Source organism: Euphorbia lathyris, chromosome 6, assembly GCF_963576675.1.
Source record: "Euphorbia lathyris chromosome 6, ddEupLath1.1, whole genome shotgun sequence".
NCBI lineage: Eukaryota > Viridiplantae > Streptophyta > Magnoliopsida > Malpighiales > Euphorbiaceae > Euphorbia > Euphorbia lathyris.
The window spans coordinates 21,789,470-21,805,663 of record NC_088915.1 but is presented as its reverse complement, the minus strand read 5'-3'; the positions used below and the strand labels follow the sequence as shown (position 1 = coordinate 21,805,663).

The 16,194-nt window shown below is 35.9% G+C and overlaps 3 protein-coding genes across 4 annotated transcripts; 2 read left to right on the top strand and 1 right to left on the bottom strand.

Moving 5' to 3' along the window:
• The first annotated feature begins 228 nt into the window (after positions 1-228).
• On the top strand, positions 229-4,450 carry LOC136232804 (uncharacterized). Of its 2 annotated transcripts, XM_066022227.1 has the most exons (9): positions 229-425; positions 503-548; positions 895-968; positions 1,278-1,327; positions 1,410-1,582; positions 1,673-1,945; positions 2,076-2,156; positions 2,889-2,951; positions 4,042-4,450. In XM_066022227.1, exons 2-9 carry the CDS (start codon positions 504-506, stop codon positions 4,099-4,101), a joined length of 819 nt encoding a protein of 272 aa, XP_065878299.1. In that variant the 5' UTR covers positions 229-425; position 503; the 3' UTR covers positions 4,102-4,450. The 2 variants fall into 2 exon arrangements, with proteins under 2 accessions (XP_065878299.1, XP_065878298.1); XM_066022226.1 differs by having other exon boundaries at positions 230-425; positions 1,410-1,945.
• A 47-nt stretch (positions 4,451-4,497) lies between these two features.
• On the bottom strand, positions 4,498-5,266 carry LOC136232806 (zinc finger AN1 domain-containing stress-associated protein 12). The gene is made up of 2 exons (XM_066022228.1): positions 5,117-5,266; positions 4,498-4,991 (listed from the first exon to the last, which is right to left on the bottom strand). Exons 1-2 carry the CDS (start codon positions 5,219-5,221, stop codon positions 4,560-4,562), a joined length of 537 nt encoding a protein of 178 aa, XP_065878300.1. The 5' UTR covers positions 5,222-5,266; the 3' UTR covers positions 4,498-4,559.
• Positions 5,267-5,485: 219 nt separating this feature from the next.
• Positions 5,486-6,339, top strand: LOC136233505 (TATA-box-binding protein 1-like). Its single transcript, XM_066023178.1, has one exon. The coding sequence runs from the start codon at positions 5,638-5,640 to the stop codon at positions 6,199-6,201; it is 564 nt and encodes a 187-aa protein (XP_065879250.1). The 5' UTR covers positions 5,486-5,637; the 3' UTR covers positions 6,202-6,339.
• The last annotated feature ends 9,855 nt before the right edge of the window (positions 6,340-16,194 follow it).

Here is a 16,194-nt window from a genome sequence, read left to right as displayed (position 1 = left end):
CCAACAATGTTTGATAATTTTATTATTAATATTATTTTCGTTATTGTATTAAAATAATAAATAAAATTTAATTAACTAATGATAAAAAAAATAAGTTTATCATTTTATATAAAATTTACGAATGAATGGATTAAATGGTTAATTTTATTTTTCTGTAATACTATGTAATAAATTATTTACGACATAATTTTAATCCTAATGTTAACGATGACCGCCAGAGTCAATGTCAACACTGGTAAAGGAAATCGGGGAGAACAGATTTTTTCTTCCCTAGTGACCGAAAGCAAAGGAGAAACGTAAAATTTTGACAGGCTTCTCTTTCTTTCAAGCTCATTGTTCCTTTGCTTCCTTTCCTCGCCATCGTCTTCTTTGATCTTCTCCCTCTTTTCTCTTTTGGTACATGTAGCGACTAGCGACATATCAAGGTAAATTATTTTCTTCTAACTCCATTTTCAAATGCCAATTTGACAATTTTCTCTTTTCTCTTAACCTTCCTTATTAGAATGTCTGGCCCCAAGGTCACAATCACTCTGGGTGGCTCCGGCCAGGTACACTTTTCCTCTCTAGCTTTTTATGTTCCTTTGCCTCAAGTTATATGCCTGTGTACGGTTGTTGTTCGTTGGGGTTGCTTGGTGTTTGAGGATTTTTTTTACGAAATTGGAGCGAAGACCAGGGAATTGGGGATTTTTTAGTTTACAAATTCAGTCATCCGGTTAATATTTTAGTTTTGTTCATTCTTGCTGTACATTAATGGATTTTTCAGGTCAGTCACATGATTTCATCAATTTTGATTGTTCTAAACCAGAATGAACTCCCCGTGCTTACAAATTTGACACTGAATTTCTGTCTTATTATGAATTTATTTGTAATTTTTTGGCTTCTAATTGTTTGCAGGTGGTGGAAAAGGGGGGCAAAAGGTCAAGAGAAGAGGGACGTGGAAGTAAGGGTTTGTTTTCTTCCAACAGAAGGTGTGTTTTGAATGTTTCAGTAACTCTGAATGATTTGATTTGTTGTGTTTCTTGGCGGAATTGAATTCTTGAACATTTTAAATCAATTATGGGATTTTGAATTGGAAAACAGAATATAAAAAAAGGAATGGAAAAGAGAAGAGGTTTTTGTTCTTTTCCTCGCTCTATTCTCTACATTTCTCATATGTAAAGTAAATACTTGCAACAATTTTAGGTTGTGGTGTTCTCAGAATTCAATTTTGTTTTTTGTTGCTTTCTGATAGTATTTTTCTGAAAATTATGTTGATTTGGTTGACTGCAACTGTCCAGGAACCGAGGAGATGGTGTAAAGTGGAAACCTTCTCTTAACAGAGTTAATGGTAAAGGAACATCTTCTGCATACTCTTTGTAGTTTTTGCGTATCACTCTGTTTGCTGACACTGCTACATTGACATAAGGAAGGATCCCAAATTGACAAAAATGATCTCCGATTGAAATTGATGCGCAAAAGACTATCTAAGAATATTCAGAAAATTGATGAAAGGGGGACAAGCTCGAACAAAAAGCCATTGAAAAATAGTCAGCCTCGAATAAGTTATAGGAATTACATGCTGCCACATGGGCCTGAAGCCAATGCAAGTAACTTTTCAAGGCAAATAATACGTAAAGAAACAGCTGATGAGTTGCAAAAGATTGACTCATTAGACAAATTTTACTCGTATCAGGTATTGGCAGGATCAAGAGTTAGATCCCCCAATCAAATTTTAAAAGGTTATGGCAGGCTGTCACCACCAAGAAATTTTGATGAGATTCGGAAAGTCCCATCCCTCAGAACTGCTGATGTGTACAGAGGTAGACAGTTTTTGAGTGATGAAATAACTGATGCTTCTAGACTGGCAGGCTCTCCACATGTAATAATGAAAACAAGCTCTCAAGCTGGCAACCCTGTAACAAGAGTAGCACCAAGAAGTCGCATCATGCAATCGGTATCGCATATGGTACTTCCTACTCTAGGGCTTGTTATGCTATTATTTTCCCTTGCTATAACTTGTGTATTCCGATCACCTTGAGGTTGAGGCACAAACATGGAAAATTGCATTGTTCAATTTTTTTTTTTTTTCTTTACAGCAAGAGGAACCTCAAACTGTTGCAGGCTTCTTGCATTCTCTTGGATTGGATAAATACGTTGTCAATTTTCAGGCAGAAGAAGTAAGCTATCCAATTTATTCATGTTTGAAGTTATAAGATTCATAAGTAATCAGAGGGCCATGGGGGCATTAATTGTATAGTATGGTGCATAGTTATTAAAAGCGCACTCTAGGCTCAGGCTCAGGCTCACAAGCCTCCAGGCCTAGCGCCTCAGAATGCCAAAGGTAGGCTCTGTTTCAAAGGCTCACGCCTAGGTGTCTTCCATGGTTATAAGAGGGTCGCTTCTGCGCCTTGCGCCCAAAAGCAAGTTGAGGCTCTTTCAATTGCGGCTTAGAATTGTGCCTACGGCGGAGAGAGGAAAAAAATAGGTGTCATAGACTCCTGCAACGTACATGAGTATCAGAGAGGGGGAATTTCATTTTCAATTGTCATAGTTACAAGTTTAAAATTTCAATGGGGAACTTAGGGTTGCTTGTTTTGGGTAGGAAAAGATGCAAGCTTTCAGTGCATGTTGAGTGTGATCCCTATGATGAAGTTATCCCTGTTTAATAGTTCAATTTGTTCTGAAGCAGCTATAGACTAGAGTGATGCTAATTTGGGATCATCTAGTGTCTGGTTTAGAGAAACTGATCTGATGATGTTCTAATAGTGACATTAAAGTTTCTCTAGGAATCATTCTTTTTATTGACAGTTTGTGCCGAATATAGCACTTCATGGTTACTTTTTTCACTTTTGGCATTTGGTCTCAGCTTCTTTGAGTTAACTTTTGCTTGTATAACTCCTGCTTTGTAGGTTGACATGACCATATTGAAGCAGATGGGGGATAAAGACCTCAAAGAAATGGGGATACCAATGGTAATCTTTTAATTTTCCTTTCTCATATTGCGCTACACAGGAATTTTCACATGCACCACATATACGTTATGCTATGTCGAAATAGTTAAGAAGTATCATTAATCTTTCATGCTCATTCCCTTCCCGAGCCAAAAATGAATGTTTCGATTTAATCTTTAAGTATCCAAAAAGCTTTCCACATCTTGTCACATTACATGATACTGTTTCTAAACAATTTGTTAGCTATCCATACGTTATACTTTATCAAAATGGGTAAATATGGAACAGGCATGAGAATGATCCTTTGCTTGCTTTACTTGGAGTATGATGGGAAAATAAACTCTAATAATGTGAAAAGGAGAGTGATGGAAAATAATCTGGTCTTCATTCTTATTGCTCTCCACCATTTGATCTATGATATAATGATTTTTCAAATGGCTGTTTAAATTAATTAATAGCTAGAAGAACAGAAGTGGCATCTGTCATAGTTGTTAAAATGAGATTCGACTCATAAATCGAAATCCACATTTTGTGATTCGATTCACTTCAAATTCATAATATTATGAAAATAAAATATTTACCATGTTGAACTCAAAACATTATGAAATATTAGTCTAGAAATGCAATTTTAATGTCAAAAAATGAATCATATCAACCAAGTACTTACAATTCAAATCTAATGCAAACAATCCTAATAAAACTAATTCACAAATCGGACTCTGTTTATTAACTTAGTGGATATGGAGAGTTTTAGTTTCTGACTCTGTTTTTTGGCTGCTTGTCAACTTGATAACGATGGAATGAAACTAGTTTGAGTTGATAACTTGATAAGTAACAGTCTGGACTAGAGGATATTGGATTTAGTAGTTAGTGTTGTTGAAGTTTTCGATGAATAGTAATGAAGATCCGGCTTGAAATAGAGCTAAATCGAATTGAATTCAAACCGTAAGAATAGTGATGAAGATCTGGCTTGAAATAGAGCTAAATTGATTTGAATTCGAACCGTAAGATTCTAATAACAGTGTATGTAACATGATATTGGAAGAATATGTTTGTGCACATAGATGGTCTTCTGTGTCTCATGCCTATACTTCTCATATTCATATGGCAGGGTCCCAGAAAAAAGATTATCCTCGCACTTCTGGCTTGCCCGAAACGCCAAGCATCATGAGTGCAGGCAGGTGTTGTATGGAGAGGAATTCAATGTTTAGATTGATCTGTTGGAGTGCTTATATGTTGTTTCCCGTGGACATCGATATATACTATGGAAGTGATTGGGTTACCGGGGAAGAATATATATGATTTCAAGACTACATTCTCATTCTCCAGTGAGATGGTTGGGACGATTGTATTATGTGTATATATTGATTACTGTTGGATGTCAGGTATCCGAGTTCCTTTTGTTGTAGAGCTATTATATTGATGATTGCATTTGAATCGTTTAAAGATATCAATGGCGTCTGAAAAAGTATACAATCTCTGCGCTTCCGATTTATTTATTTGTTTAATTCAAGAATTTAGGAATGGCTGCCCATTTTTATTTTTCAGCAAATATATATAATGTGTATAAGTAATTCCAGAATCCATGTAAATACAGAGAATATTTTGCTTCGATTACATAATGGAGAATCAAAATACCGGGACAGAATTAGAAGGTTTGGATTTTGATGAAGATGAACTTTGAATTTTGGAACAATCGTTCGCAGTCCTAGCAGCGAAAGCAAGCAGAAAGTTGTCAGCCTTGTTCTTGTTGCAGGCATGATCAGCTGGAAACCGATGATTCAAACAGACCTTGATATGACAAGTTTTGCAAATGGATGTATTAGAGAAGGTCAGAATTTGCTTGCAGCGCCTAACACCACACTTAGCTTTCTTCTTTCTTTTGGGGTCACAATCTGCAGATTTTACATGTTTTTCCATTATCAACCTCTCTTCATCCTCGTTACACCCAGTGGTTTCCATCGATACCGAACATTTTTCACATATCATTACTTTTCTGCTATCTTTATCAGATTTCGGACAATTATGGGACCCGTACGATCTATTGTCCACACAGAACACCTGCATTTAGATTCACAACAAGAAATGGGTAACAAATACGATTACACAATTTACATAGATAATATAACACAATTTACATAGATAATATAACACGATTATGATTACGAACGCTAACCCGAAGTTACCTTTTGACAAGCAATGCATTTGAAAGGCAGAAAATCGAGCTGATTACATTCGGAATGTTGGCAGTGTCTACCGAGATCAGGAAAAGCTTCTGTTCCTCCTCCCATTTTTTTCTTAATTATTTCTGGTTCTCTGGATGGGTTTATAATATATAGGTATGGAGAGCTGGATTGTAGCCTAAGAAAATACCAGCTTGTATTTGTTAATTTTGGATGCTTCTGGAATTCGTTATACACGCTGTCTTCCTATGATGTCGGGTGTTACGTATATGAAACCAATGCGACGTCGTATTCTTTTTTTATTTTTTTTGAATCAATGCGACGTCGTATTCTTTGCGACCCACTAATGCCACGTCGTATTCTTTGTGGCCCACTAATGCCACGTCGTATCTCGATGCGTGAGGCGCAAGTAGAAATAAATATACCAAGACCTATTGGGATTCGGAAATTAGGGCACAAGAATTTCTCTATAAATAGAGGCGGAGGGGGGAAGAAAAGTTAGAGAAGAGAATTGAGAATTCAGAATGGCGAGCGGAATAATCCCAACGCTGCAGAACATAGTATCGACAGTCAATTTGGACTGCAAACTCGACCTTCAAAAAATAGCACTCCAGACTCGGAACTCAGAGTACAACCCAGGCCGTTTCGCCGCCGTCATAATGAGAATCAGAGAACCTAGAACCACCGCATTGATCTTCGCCTCCGGGAAGGTAGTTTGCACAGGTGCAAAATCTGAGGATCTATCGAGGCTCGCAGCGAGGAAGTTTGCAAGAATTGTGCATAAATTAGGGTTTTCGGTGAAATTCAAGGAGTTCAAGATTCAGAATATAGTGGCGTCTTGCGATGTGAAATTCATAATAAGACTAGAGCAATTTGCGCTCAGCGAGCACGCGATATTCACGAGCTATGAACCGGAACTGTTTCCGGGATTGATTTATCGGATGAAGGAGCCGCAGGTAGTGCTGCTGATATTTGTATCGGGGAAGATGGTGATAACAGGAGCCAAGAAGAGAGAAGATACGTATAAGGCTTTTGAGAATATTTACCCTGTTCTTCGTAACTTCACAAGGCCTTCCCCTCCTCCGTAATTAGGTTTTGCATTTTTACAGTTTTTGTACTAACTGTATCTAGTTAAATTGCATTGCCAAACAAACTGGTGGTCTCATTCTTTATGAGTACAGTATCTACATTTCATGTTCAATGTATGGCAAAAATTGATAGCTTTACTACTTCTTCAACCAGCAAGGTTTGATAATCATATTGTCTGTGTTCAAAATGGATTTAAGTTCTCTTAACTTGGTTTTCAATTTAAATGGTGAAAGCCCTAAACCCTAGGGCAAACCGAAACCTAATGCAATATAACATATGTAACACTCTTTTCAATTCATAGCCAAGAGCAAAAATACCCTTCACGTTTCGGGTCACAAGCAATTTTACCCCTAACGTCTAAAATGGTGCAATTTTACCCCTAATGTTTGTAGCCAAGAGCAATTTTACCCCTAACGTTGATAAATTGGATCAATTTTAGACACTATTATAACATATAATTATTTTTTTTTTATTTATTTTGCATCAATTGCATATCAATTTGTTCTTAAAAAAAAGGATATAATGTTTTTTATAATTTAATAATAAAATTGGAGATTAGTATTTATAAATTCGGTGAATTTTTTGAATTTTTTTTGTCTAATTCGTACAAAAAACAGTATATTTTTAATATTTCTTTCTTAATATTTTTAATATTGCTCCTGGCCCAAAACGTTAGGGGTATTTTTGCACTTTAAACATTCTTTTTGGACTAATTTTTTTTTTTTTTTTAGGGATGAAGGGGGGCAAATGCCCCCTTTGACCCCCTTTCATCCGCCAAATTGTTTCCTTGAATACATATTTTTGATACAATTTTTTTCTAACTAATGTATTTCCATAGTGATTCATTCTCTTTCCTTTAACGATGTGAATTCAATTGATTATTATCCATCGTTACAACCTTACCAACTTTTCCCTTGGTTCATTCTCGAACCTACACATAGTACTTGAAGATTTAACCTTGATACCGATTATAATAACCTAGTCCAATACTATTTGAATGTTGTATACTTTGACACAAATTTTATTCCTTGGGTCTCATATTTTTATATGTTTAAATGTATTGAAAATCCACCTTATTAATATAAATCATTCACTCCCTGTTCATTTCGAATGTGGAATTCATTTAATTTTTATCCATCACCTTCTGGATCGTCTTTGCCTCCTTACCACCACCTTCTAATAAAAAAAGATTGTTATATTTAATATTTAATACATAAAATAAGCACTTCAACTTTACATTATTAACTTATTGCAATCTTAAGATTTTGAAAGACCTTTCAAACTTGATAGCTTTTGACATCAGGAGGGCAATGATAGTTCTCTCAAAAGAGTAATTATCAGTGCCACGTGGCGCAGTTAAGGAAGACCGGGTCATTATAGGAATTCTTGAACCAAAAAAAGTGCACATTCAACTCTAGTCTTCTGCTTTAAAATGCGGGCAACATTTAAGGCTGATACAACTGTTTCAGGTTGATAGAAGGCATCTTCCATTAAGCAGCTGACATGTGAAATCCAGCTTATATAGAGTTCATGCACCAATCACTCTTTTAGCTTTGTTGATTTAAATATCATAATGAGGTCGTTGGTCCCTTACCCTCCTTTATCATATTTTTGTCTTATCTCAAACATTAGAAAGACTCCAAAAAGTCCATCTTAGTTTATCCTACATCAAATTGGTGTGGTGAGCATGGACGAATGAACATAATCATGACTCAAATGAATAGTGTCTTGATCCCTTCAACATCAACCTACAAAGATCCATAAATCTTGTGGATGACAATGGCAATCCAATCGGGCTTTTTGAAGTTACCTCGAAATTTGATCAGCGTATGAAAGCATGTTTGAGCTCGTTGGATCCTAACAAAAGGAGTTTATGGATGGGATCACTATTCAACTCATATGTAATATGGGGTCCGTGCAGAAATGAACATACTCAGAGCTGAACATACGAAAGAAATGGCATATGTAAGCGAAGAACACAAAGAAGCAAGAGAGGCCAACACGTGTTCAAACAAGCAACACTTGTTCTACCAAAAATCATAATGTCCTAAGTTGTCCTCATGCGAGAGACGTATCTTTGAATTCTCAACGAGCGAACTCAAGAGGCCGGTCTAGAGAAAGAGAGCTTATCCCACGTCATCACCAATGTTATCACTCTAAAACACCTTTTAAAGAGCATAACATAGGAGGATCTAATGAAACATACTGCCTTACAACGTGACTGTTGCTATTCGAATTTGCCGAAGCACTTTCCATCTATCATTTGGCTTGGAAAATTCCTACCGAGCAATGCATATCTTTGCGCAAGGCAACCATATGTAATTGCTAAAGAAACATATATGTCATCACTCCACATTAAATCAGTTGGCTTAAAACCTGTAGAGGAAGAGAGGGAACGAGCAGAACCAATGACATGTCTTGAAACAATATGGCTAGCGAAAGGAAAATTTGTAAAAATCCCCATTAAAATGCTTGGGGGCAAGCAGAGATGGTACACACCCTCAATGGAAGATATAACAAACTTTCCTTGGTGTCCGACAGATGTTCTAGCGGTCTCTCTAGAGGTCATTACACATTCACTAAATGTAGATCTTCAAGCAAAGACAATAAGGAATAAGCACATAAATCATGGTGTAGATAGGCAAATGCGATCAATATTGAAGTGAAAAAGCTGTTAAATTGTAGACATACCAAAGAGGTGCACTATTCCTTTATTAAGGTAAACAATTATCAACTACTCTTTAATTATTTAAGTAAATATACATATATTGTAAGAGATTTAATGCAGTTGATAATATTTACTGAGATATTTGCCTCATATTTTTAAATGATTTTAACATTTTTAGGTGAGAAAGTACATGATATAAGGAAGGTTATGTTCGATTAGGAGAGGTTCAGAAATAGCCGCTTATTTTCAGAATTATCACTAGAATTGTTGCATTTCTTATAATGAAGTTGGTTAAGGTGCCATTCCTTCTTTGGGACATGTGATCTTTCAATAAAAAACTTCCACTTTGATGTTCCTTCAATGAGTTCACACGAGCATTTAGGGCATATATTAAATAGATGTACAGCTTTTATACGCATCTTAGACTCTCGACCCTTAGTGAGACTAGGCGACCCCACTTTGTCTATAGCCGCATTTATATGGCTTTAAACCTAGGACCCTCACGTTGGCGCATGTTTGCCCTTGTCCAGGTCTTTCACGAGTCTCTTCAAGATGTTCCGTTAGAGTTTCCTTCATTCTCTTAAAGAACGATCATCCCGTTTGTTATCACATATGCAGAGAACTATTAATAACGAATACAAACATTAATTAAGAAATGTATCCAGCAGTGAAAATGTTATAGTAAACTATTTATGAAAGATGAACAAGTTGATAGAAAGAAAGTCTTGCAACAACTTATCACTAGTATGCTGATTAAATAACTGATGATATTCTTTGATCTGATCTCCACATTAAATTGTGAAAATCTTAAGCATCAATTCTTGAACATTATATATCAAATTAGCTCATCATGTTGTCCATACAGATTCACTAAGACAATATAAATTAAAACAACAAAAAATGATGTAACTACCAAAACTCAAAGTATCTATTTTCAACAAATCAGATTATCTGTTTTCAAAATACTTATCCAGGCATAGGCATATTTCATCGTAGAATGCCTTTGGGATTTTGTAATTCAGGTGGAAGAGCTGTTTTTGCTCGATTTTGCGACTTCCCATTGCAACTTCAGTTTGGGAAATTTGGATTTCGAAGAGATGTTGTCGTTTTTTTTCTCATTTTGCCCACTTATAGATTTATGTGTTTCACCATGTCTGTTTCACATTTTAGTTTAGAGATTTCTTTGTAAGTAAATTTATATGGCAAAAAATATTAAGACATGTCAGGTGTCGATGAGATAATAGTTATAAAAGAATATATCTTATATTGCAGTGTGCACACAGGCCCATCCCGCCATGTGTTTTAATTCCACAAATTAATGAGGTTGTCAGGACTCGAACCCTCGACCGTTTGGTCCTAGAGTCTAGGATACCATGTCATGGAACCAACTGAACTAAAAGCTCAATCTGATAGTTAAAGCCCCAAATCATCCTATAGCTAGCTAGCGTTACACCACAAGATGATTGGTCAATTTACATTTAATATTTATAGACAAAACCAAACTGTGCATCTTTACAATATGTAAAGAATCCTAAAGAGCAAAAAAGACAATACAGAAAACTGGGCAATATAATGCTTTGGATATTCTTTTATTTTCATCACATTAATTGCTTTTGCCGAAAGAATAATTTCCAGAGTATAAATGACTCAACTTTCTCTTATGTGGGCTCACTCTGGAATCAACTTCCTTTTCATCATGTATGTGTATATATTTCCCTTTTTCAAGTCCTATATATGTTTTTAACATTAAATTTCGTTTACCACTAGTAATATTTATGTATTGTTCATGCATTGAAAATGAAAAGGATAAAGATAAATATTTATTAACATAATAATTTAGGCATGTCCTTAATTTTTCATTAATTCAAACATGTTGGAGAATGTACCAAAAATACTTTATTTATAAAAATCATTTTCCTTGTTGGAGATAAGGATGTCGCTCTCCAGCTTATTCATTTTCTCAAGACGGTCTCTTACTCCTTTGATGTGGACGTTTCAACTTGGAATGCTACCTTTTCGGCCTCCAACCTGGTCTTCTCCAATAAAAGATTTTCATTCTGGTGAGACTCCGCTAAAGCCCCCTGCTCAGCCTTGAGCAAGGAAGTACGCAGATTGCTCCCATTAATTTGGGCACCTTTTAGCTCCTCTTTCAGCAGGATTACCATTTGTTGTAATTGCTCGACCTCCCCACCCTTATAGTTGAGCTCCGCCTCCTTAGCTTGTAGTGAGCCTTGCAGCAGCACAATCTCCTTTTCACGCCTTCCTGACCTCACGCTTCACCTACTCATCAAGTAACCACAAGTCATTCCTGGCTCTTTTTGAGGGATTTCTTCTCATATTCTAAGCAGAGTTCGGCTAGGCAGGAATCCGTAAAAGTCTGCAACCTTGGTACAAAGAAAATACGGTGTCATCAAAGGAAATAAAGCAAGAGAAAATGCTTACTGTTGCCATCTATTTTCACTATGATTTTGAGTCATTTTCATTCATTTTATATGCAATTTTAATGCTTTAGTGTTAATTTCACTATGCCGTTTTCCCTTTCACATGACACAAGATACATGACAGACATTTGTTTTCGTGTCGTCTGAACATTTTTCGTGACAGTATTTTAACTTTATGTCATCTGAAGGCGAAATAAAAAATGTGCTCGATTCTCATATGACATTACGATTACAGAATCCTGTCATCCAAAGAAAACGCGCGTTTTCGTTAAATTTGATGCGCTCAACAGATGACACTTCTAATAAATGAATGTCATTGTATGCCGAAAACAAAAAAGCGGCAAATGAAATTTCACTTACGCGGCCATACCAAATTTTAGGCGCTCTATATCATTTGACTGAAATTTCAGCTGATATATAAACCCTCTCTCAATCCCAAACCCCAATTTAGGTTACACAAGCTTCATCCCTCTCATCCCGCTCTATCTCCATAGTTGATTTGAACATGCAATCACTGGGTGAGCTCGAAACATGGCACTGGTAAGCCATATTTTCTTCGTTCCTAGCTGTATTAGAGTATCATTGTTCCTTACTCTATCTTTTCCTCATTCGATTTACTTTGGTGTATGTCGATTTCAGCAGCTGGTATAATGATTTTGTGATTTTCAGACCTATCGTTGAAAGGTTTAGATCTCTCGCTTAGCTACACTGATTTTATTGTATTTAGATTCACTGCTGTAAAGCTTGGGTCTTTATCTTTTTTAATCTAGGACAAGACAGTGCCTGATACAGTAGATGGTATGAACTCATCTGATTCCTGTTATTTGAACACTATTTGCAGGGATAGTAAGAATGCTTCAGTACATGGGAAGGCTGACTGAAGAGATTGTCAATCGGTTCATGCCTTTAGCATATGGGAAGATTTCTTTAACTTACTGAATATATATTAATGTTATGTTGGTTTGAACTGATTGGTCATGCCTTTAGAAGTGATTGTGTATGTTTGATGTACTGTTTTGGAACCTAGAACTCATTGATTTAGGAAACTAGCCTGATTTAGTATATATATTGTTATGTGGGTTTGAACTGAACGATTACATATATGTATGATGTTTTGGGTGATGATGAAATGATTGGTATGAACTGATTGGTTAGATATAACTGTTTAGGAAGCTAGGACTCGTAGAGTTTATGTGTATGAGTTATACTGCTAGAAGTGATTGAGTATGTGTATGTGTATGAAACATGTTTATGTATGATGTTCTGGTTATGTTTATGTTTGAGGTTCTGTATGAGTATGTGTACGATTGTTCATTTGGGCATGTAGCTTATTCAGCATGCATCAAGTATTAAAGGAACATTGTAAAAGGGTCATTAGGCATGTGACTGATTAGGCATACTCTAAAGCTTTGAATGTTCATTGAGATTGGCACTACTCTTACACCTATGAGTTATACTGCTAGAAGTGATTGAGTATGTGTAAGTGTATGAAACATGTTTATGTATGATGTTCTGTTGATGTTTATGTTTGAGATTCTGTATGAGTATGTGTACGATTGTTCATTTGGGCATGTAGCTTATTCATCATGCATCAAGTATTAGAGGAACATTGTAAAATGGTCATTAAGCATATGGCTAATTAGGCATACTCTAAAGCTTTGAATGTTCATTGAGATTGGCACTACTCTTACACCTATGAGTTATACTGCTAGAAGTGATTGAGTATGTGTAAGTGTATGAAACATGTTTATGTATGATGTTCTGTTGATGTTTATGTTTGAGGTTCTGTATGAGTATGTGTATGATATTTCATTTGGGCATGTAGCTTATTCATCATGCATCAAGTATTAGAGGAACATTGTAAAATGGTCATTAAGCATGTGGCTGATTAGGCATACTCTAAAGCTTTGAATGTTCATTGAGATTGGCACTACTCTTACACCTATGAGTTATACTGCTAGAAGTGATTGAGTATGTGTAAGTGTATGAAACATGTTTATGTATGATGTTCTGTTGATGTTTATGTTTGAGGTTCTGTATGAGTATGTGTACGATTGTTCATTTGGGCATGTAGCTTATTAATCATGCATCAAGTATTAGAGGAACATTGTAAAAAGGTCATTGAGCATGTATAAAGCATGTATTAAAAGGTAAATTTAGGCTAATTGCATGTACTGATATGGCTTGCAAATGATAAGATATCACCATACTCTTTTTTATTTGAACATGACCTATGATGATAAGTAAGGAATAAGTTGTCTTGAATAAGTAAGGAATAGACATGCACGGATAAGTTGTCTACTTGTTATAACATGTTCACTTGAATATACATGTCTACTTGAATAAGTTGTCTACTTGTTATATCATGTTAGGCATACTCTTAAAGATGAAAATGTTATGAACTCAACTGGCTCATTTTTATTTGAACATGACCTATGATGATAAGTAAGGATTCTGAATGCAATTCGTTTATGAAGTATGTATGAAGCATGTATTAAAGGGTAAATTTAGGCTAATTGCATGTACTGGTATGGCTTGCAAATGATAAGATATATTTTGATTAGATAGAATATACATATACATACAAACTGAATAACAAGCTCTACATAAAGGGTTATGTATGTGCATTTGCCATACTCTTATTATGTTCCTTTTCACTCGGTTTGATATCGTAACAACAACATTAAACATGGTGATAGGTTTATGATGCATTCAGCACAAACAGAGTCCCTTGTTTTGACAGCATCATAAACCTCATTACCAAGTTTAGAGTACCACGAGTACAACCCAAGTGGAAGGAGCATTGTAAAAGGGTCAGTTTAGTCTACTTGCACATACATACAAACTGAATAGCAAAGCTCTACGTTATATTACAAAAGGGGGGGATGAGTGTTGCCTTTCGGTTGTAATTGATGGTCCAAAGCTCCTTAGCTGTTCTGACTAGTGAAAGGAAATTTGGAATTGGAATGAGAACCACATTTGGAGCTCACATTTGTTGGTCCCTAGTAAAATCTTGTGGAAAGGTGTTTCAACAACATTGCCTTTCGATTCTCCTTTCACTTAGTCAGGATAGCTTAGGAGATTTGAACACCCTTCATATTCAGCACAAACAGAGTCCCTTGTGGTCACAGCATCATAACCCTCATTACCAAGTGGAAGGAGCATTATAAAAGGGTCAGTTTAGGAGCGCAAAACTATACGTTATATATTACAAAAGGGGGGGAATTAAAGGTACAAAGCTCCTTAACTATTTTGACTATAGAAAGGAAATTTGGAATTGGAATGAGAACCACATTTGGAGCTCACATTGCCTTCCGATTCTCCTTTCTCTTAACCAAGATAGTTTAGGAGATTTGGACACCCTCATATCCACTTTGCATACTCCTCAGTCCATATCCGGGTGATCCCCTCATACTCTTCCATGTTGCTGCGATATTGCTCAGCAACTGCTTCTTGCCCAGGATATGGCTCCTCACTGTGGGGCTGTAGAAGTAGATCATATATGTGCCACAGACACTACAAAATACATAGAGTAATTAGAACAAAAATATGATGTTGTATGTTTATCAAATGAAATAGATAAATGGTTGCATTATACTGTGGCAGTGGAAAAGCGATGGTTATTAAGGATACAGGGAAGATGAATCGACCCCTGAGGAGCCACGTTAGGATGATATATCCTATTCCGGAACCAAAACTGAGAATAAAATGAGAGATTTATTAGTGTATGTTTCATGTAGGTGATTATATCTTACTGATCTGAGTTAATATTACTCTTGCAGGTCTGTTTGGGAAATCCGGATGGTAGCTGATTCTGATTTCAAATACACCCCTTTCATATGGGGTGTATTGGGGGCCTTTCATCCTGATCGACCATGTGAAGAAGTTACCATCGAGAGGATCTGTACGTTATCATCCAAGAAGAATCATTAGAAATACACAGAAGAAACCAGGAAGGGTTACAAAACAACTATGGATTGACATACGTACCATTGATGGCCAGAAGCCACTATGGGTTCTCCATGTACAACTTATTCAAGTCAGCAATTATGTCTCCTGGAGTTTCAACAAGGGGATCCATTGTTGGTAAGTTTTCTGGCTGTTGAAGGTATGATTCTGAATTATGATGCATATATTTATAGTGATATGATTGTGGTAAGTGAAAGGCCGTGAAAGGGGAAGGGTCACGTAATTACTACTGAGTTTAGGGTTGTGTGTAATATTAATGACCTGCTTGGCTTTAGCAGATACCAAGACCTTTGGGATTATAGGCCTAATTATTACTCCAAGATATGGATTGACTTATGGAAGATTGGTTATTTTTTGTTTTAATTCAGAAATGTATTGGTTATTCAAGATATGGATTGACGTTAGGCACAAATGTAAACATATTATGAGTATTGGTCTCCAATAAAATTAAAATCATTGATATACAGAATTTAATCTTCATATTTTAGAATGTTTCTGTATTCAGGTATAAAAACCAGAAATTCAAACGAAGAATAAGGCATAAAGTGACATTTTAATTTTTAAAAATGTCATCTAAACAGCAATAAAAAGACACTAAAATTAATGTTTCTGTCACATGAAAAAAAATCCTTTGACATGATTGATGAAGACGTGTGCCATCTAAACAGGCTATAACGGCAGAAATTATTATACGAACTGTCATCTCAAATTAAATATGCCAATTTCTCACACACTAACCTGACGGTTTTAATTGTAAAAATGTCATTTGATGACATTAAATGTGACGGCAGTAATAAATAAGTTGCATCGTAACAAGGGTAAAATGACAGTAAGAAAATAGGCTAATATCATGTGTGATGACGAAACATGACAGAACCTGACCATCGTCTGAAGGTGCAATAGACGGCAGCGAG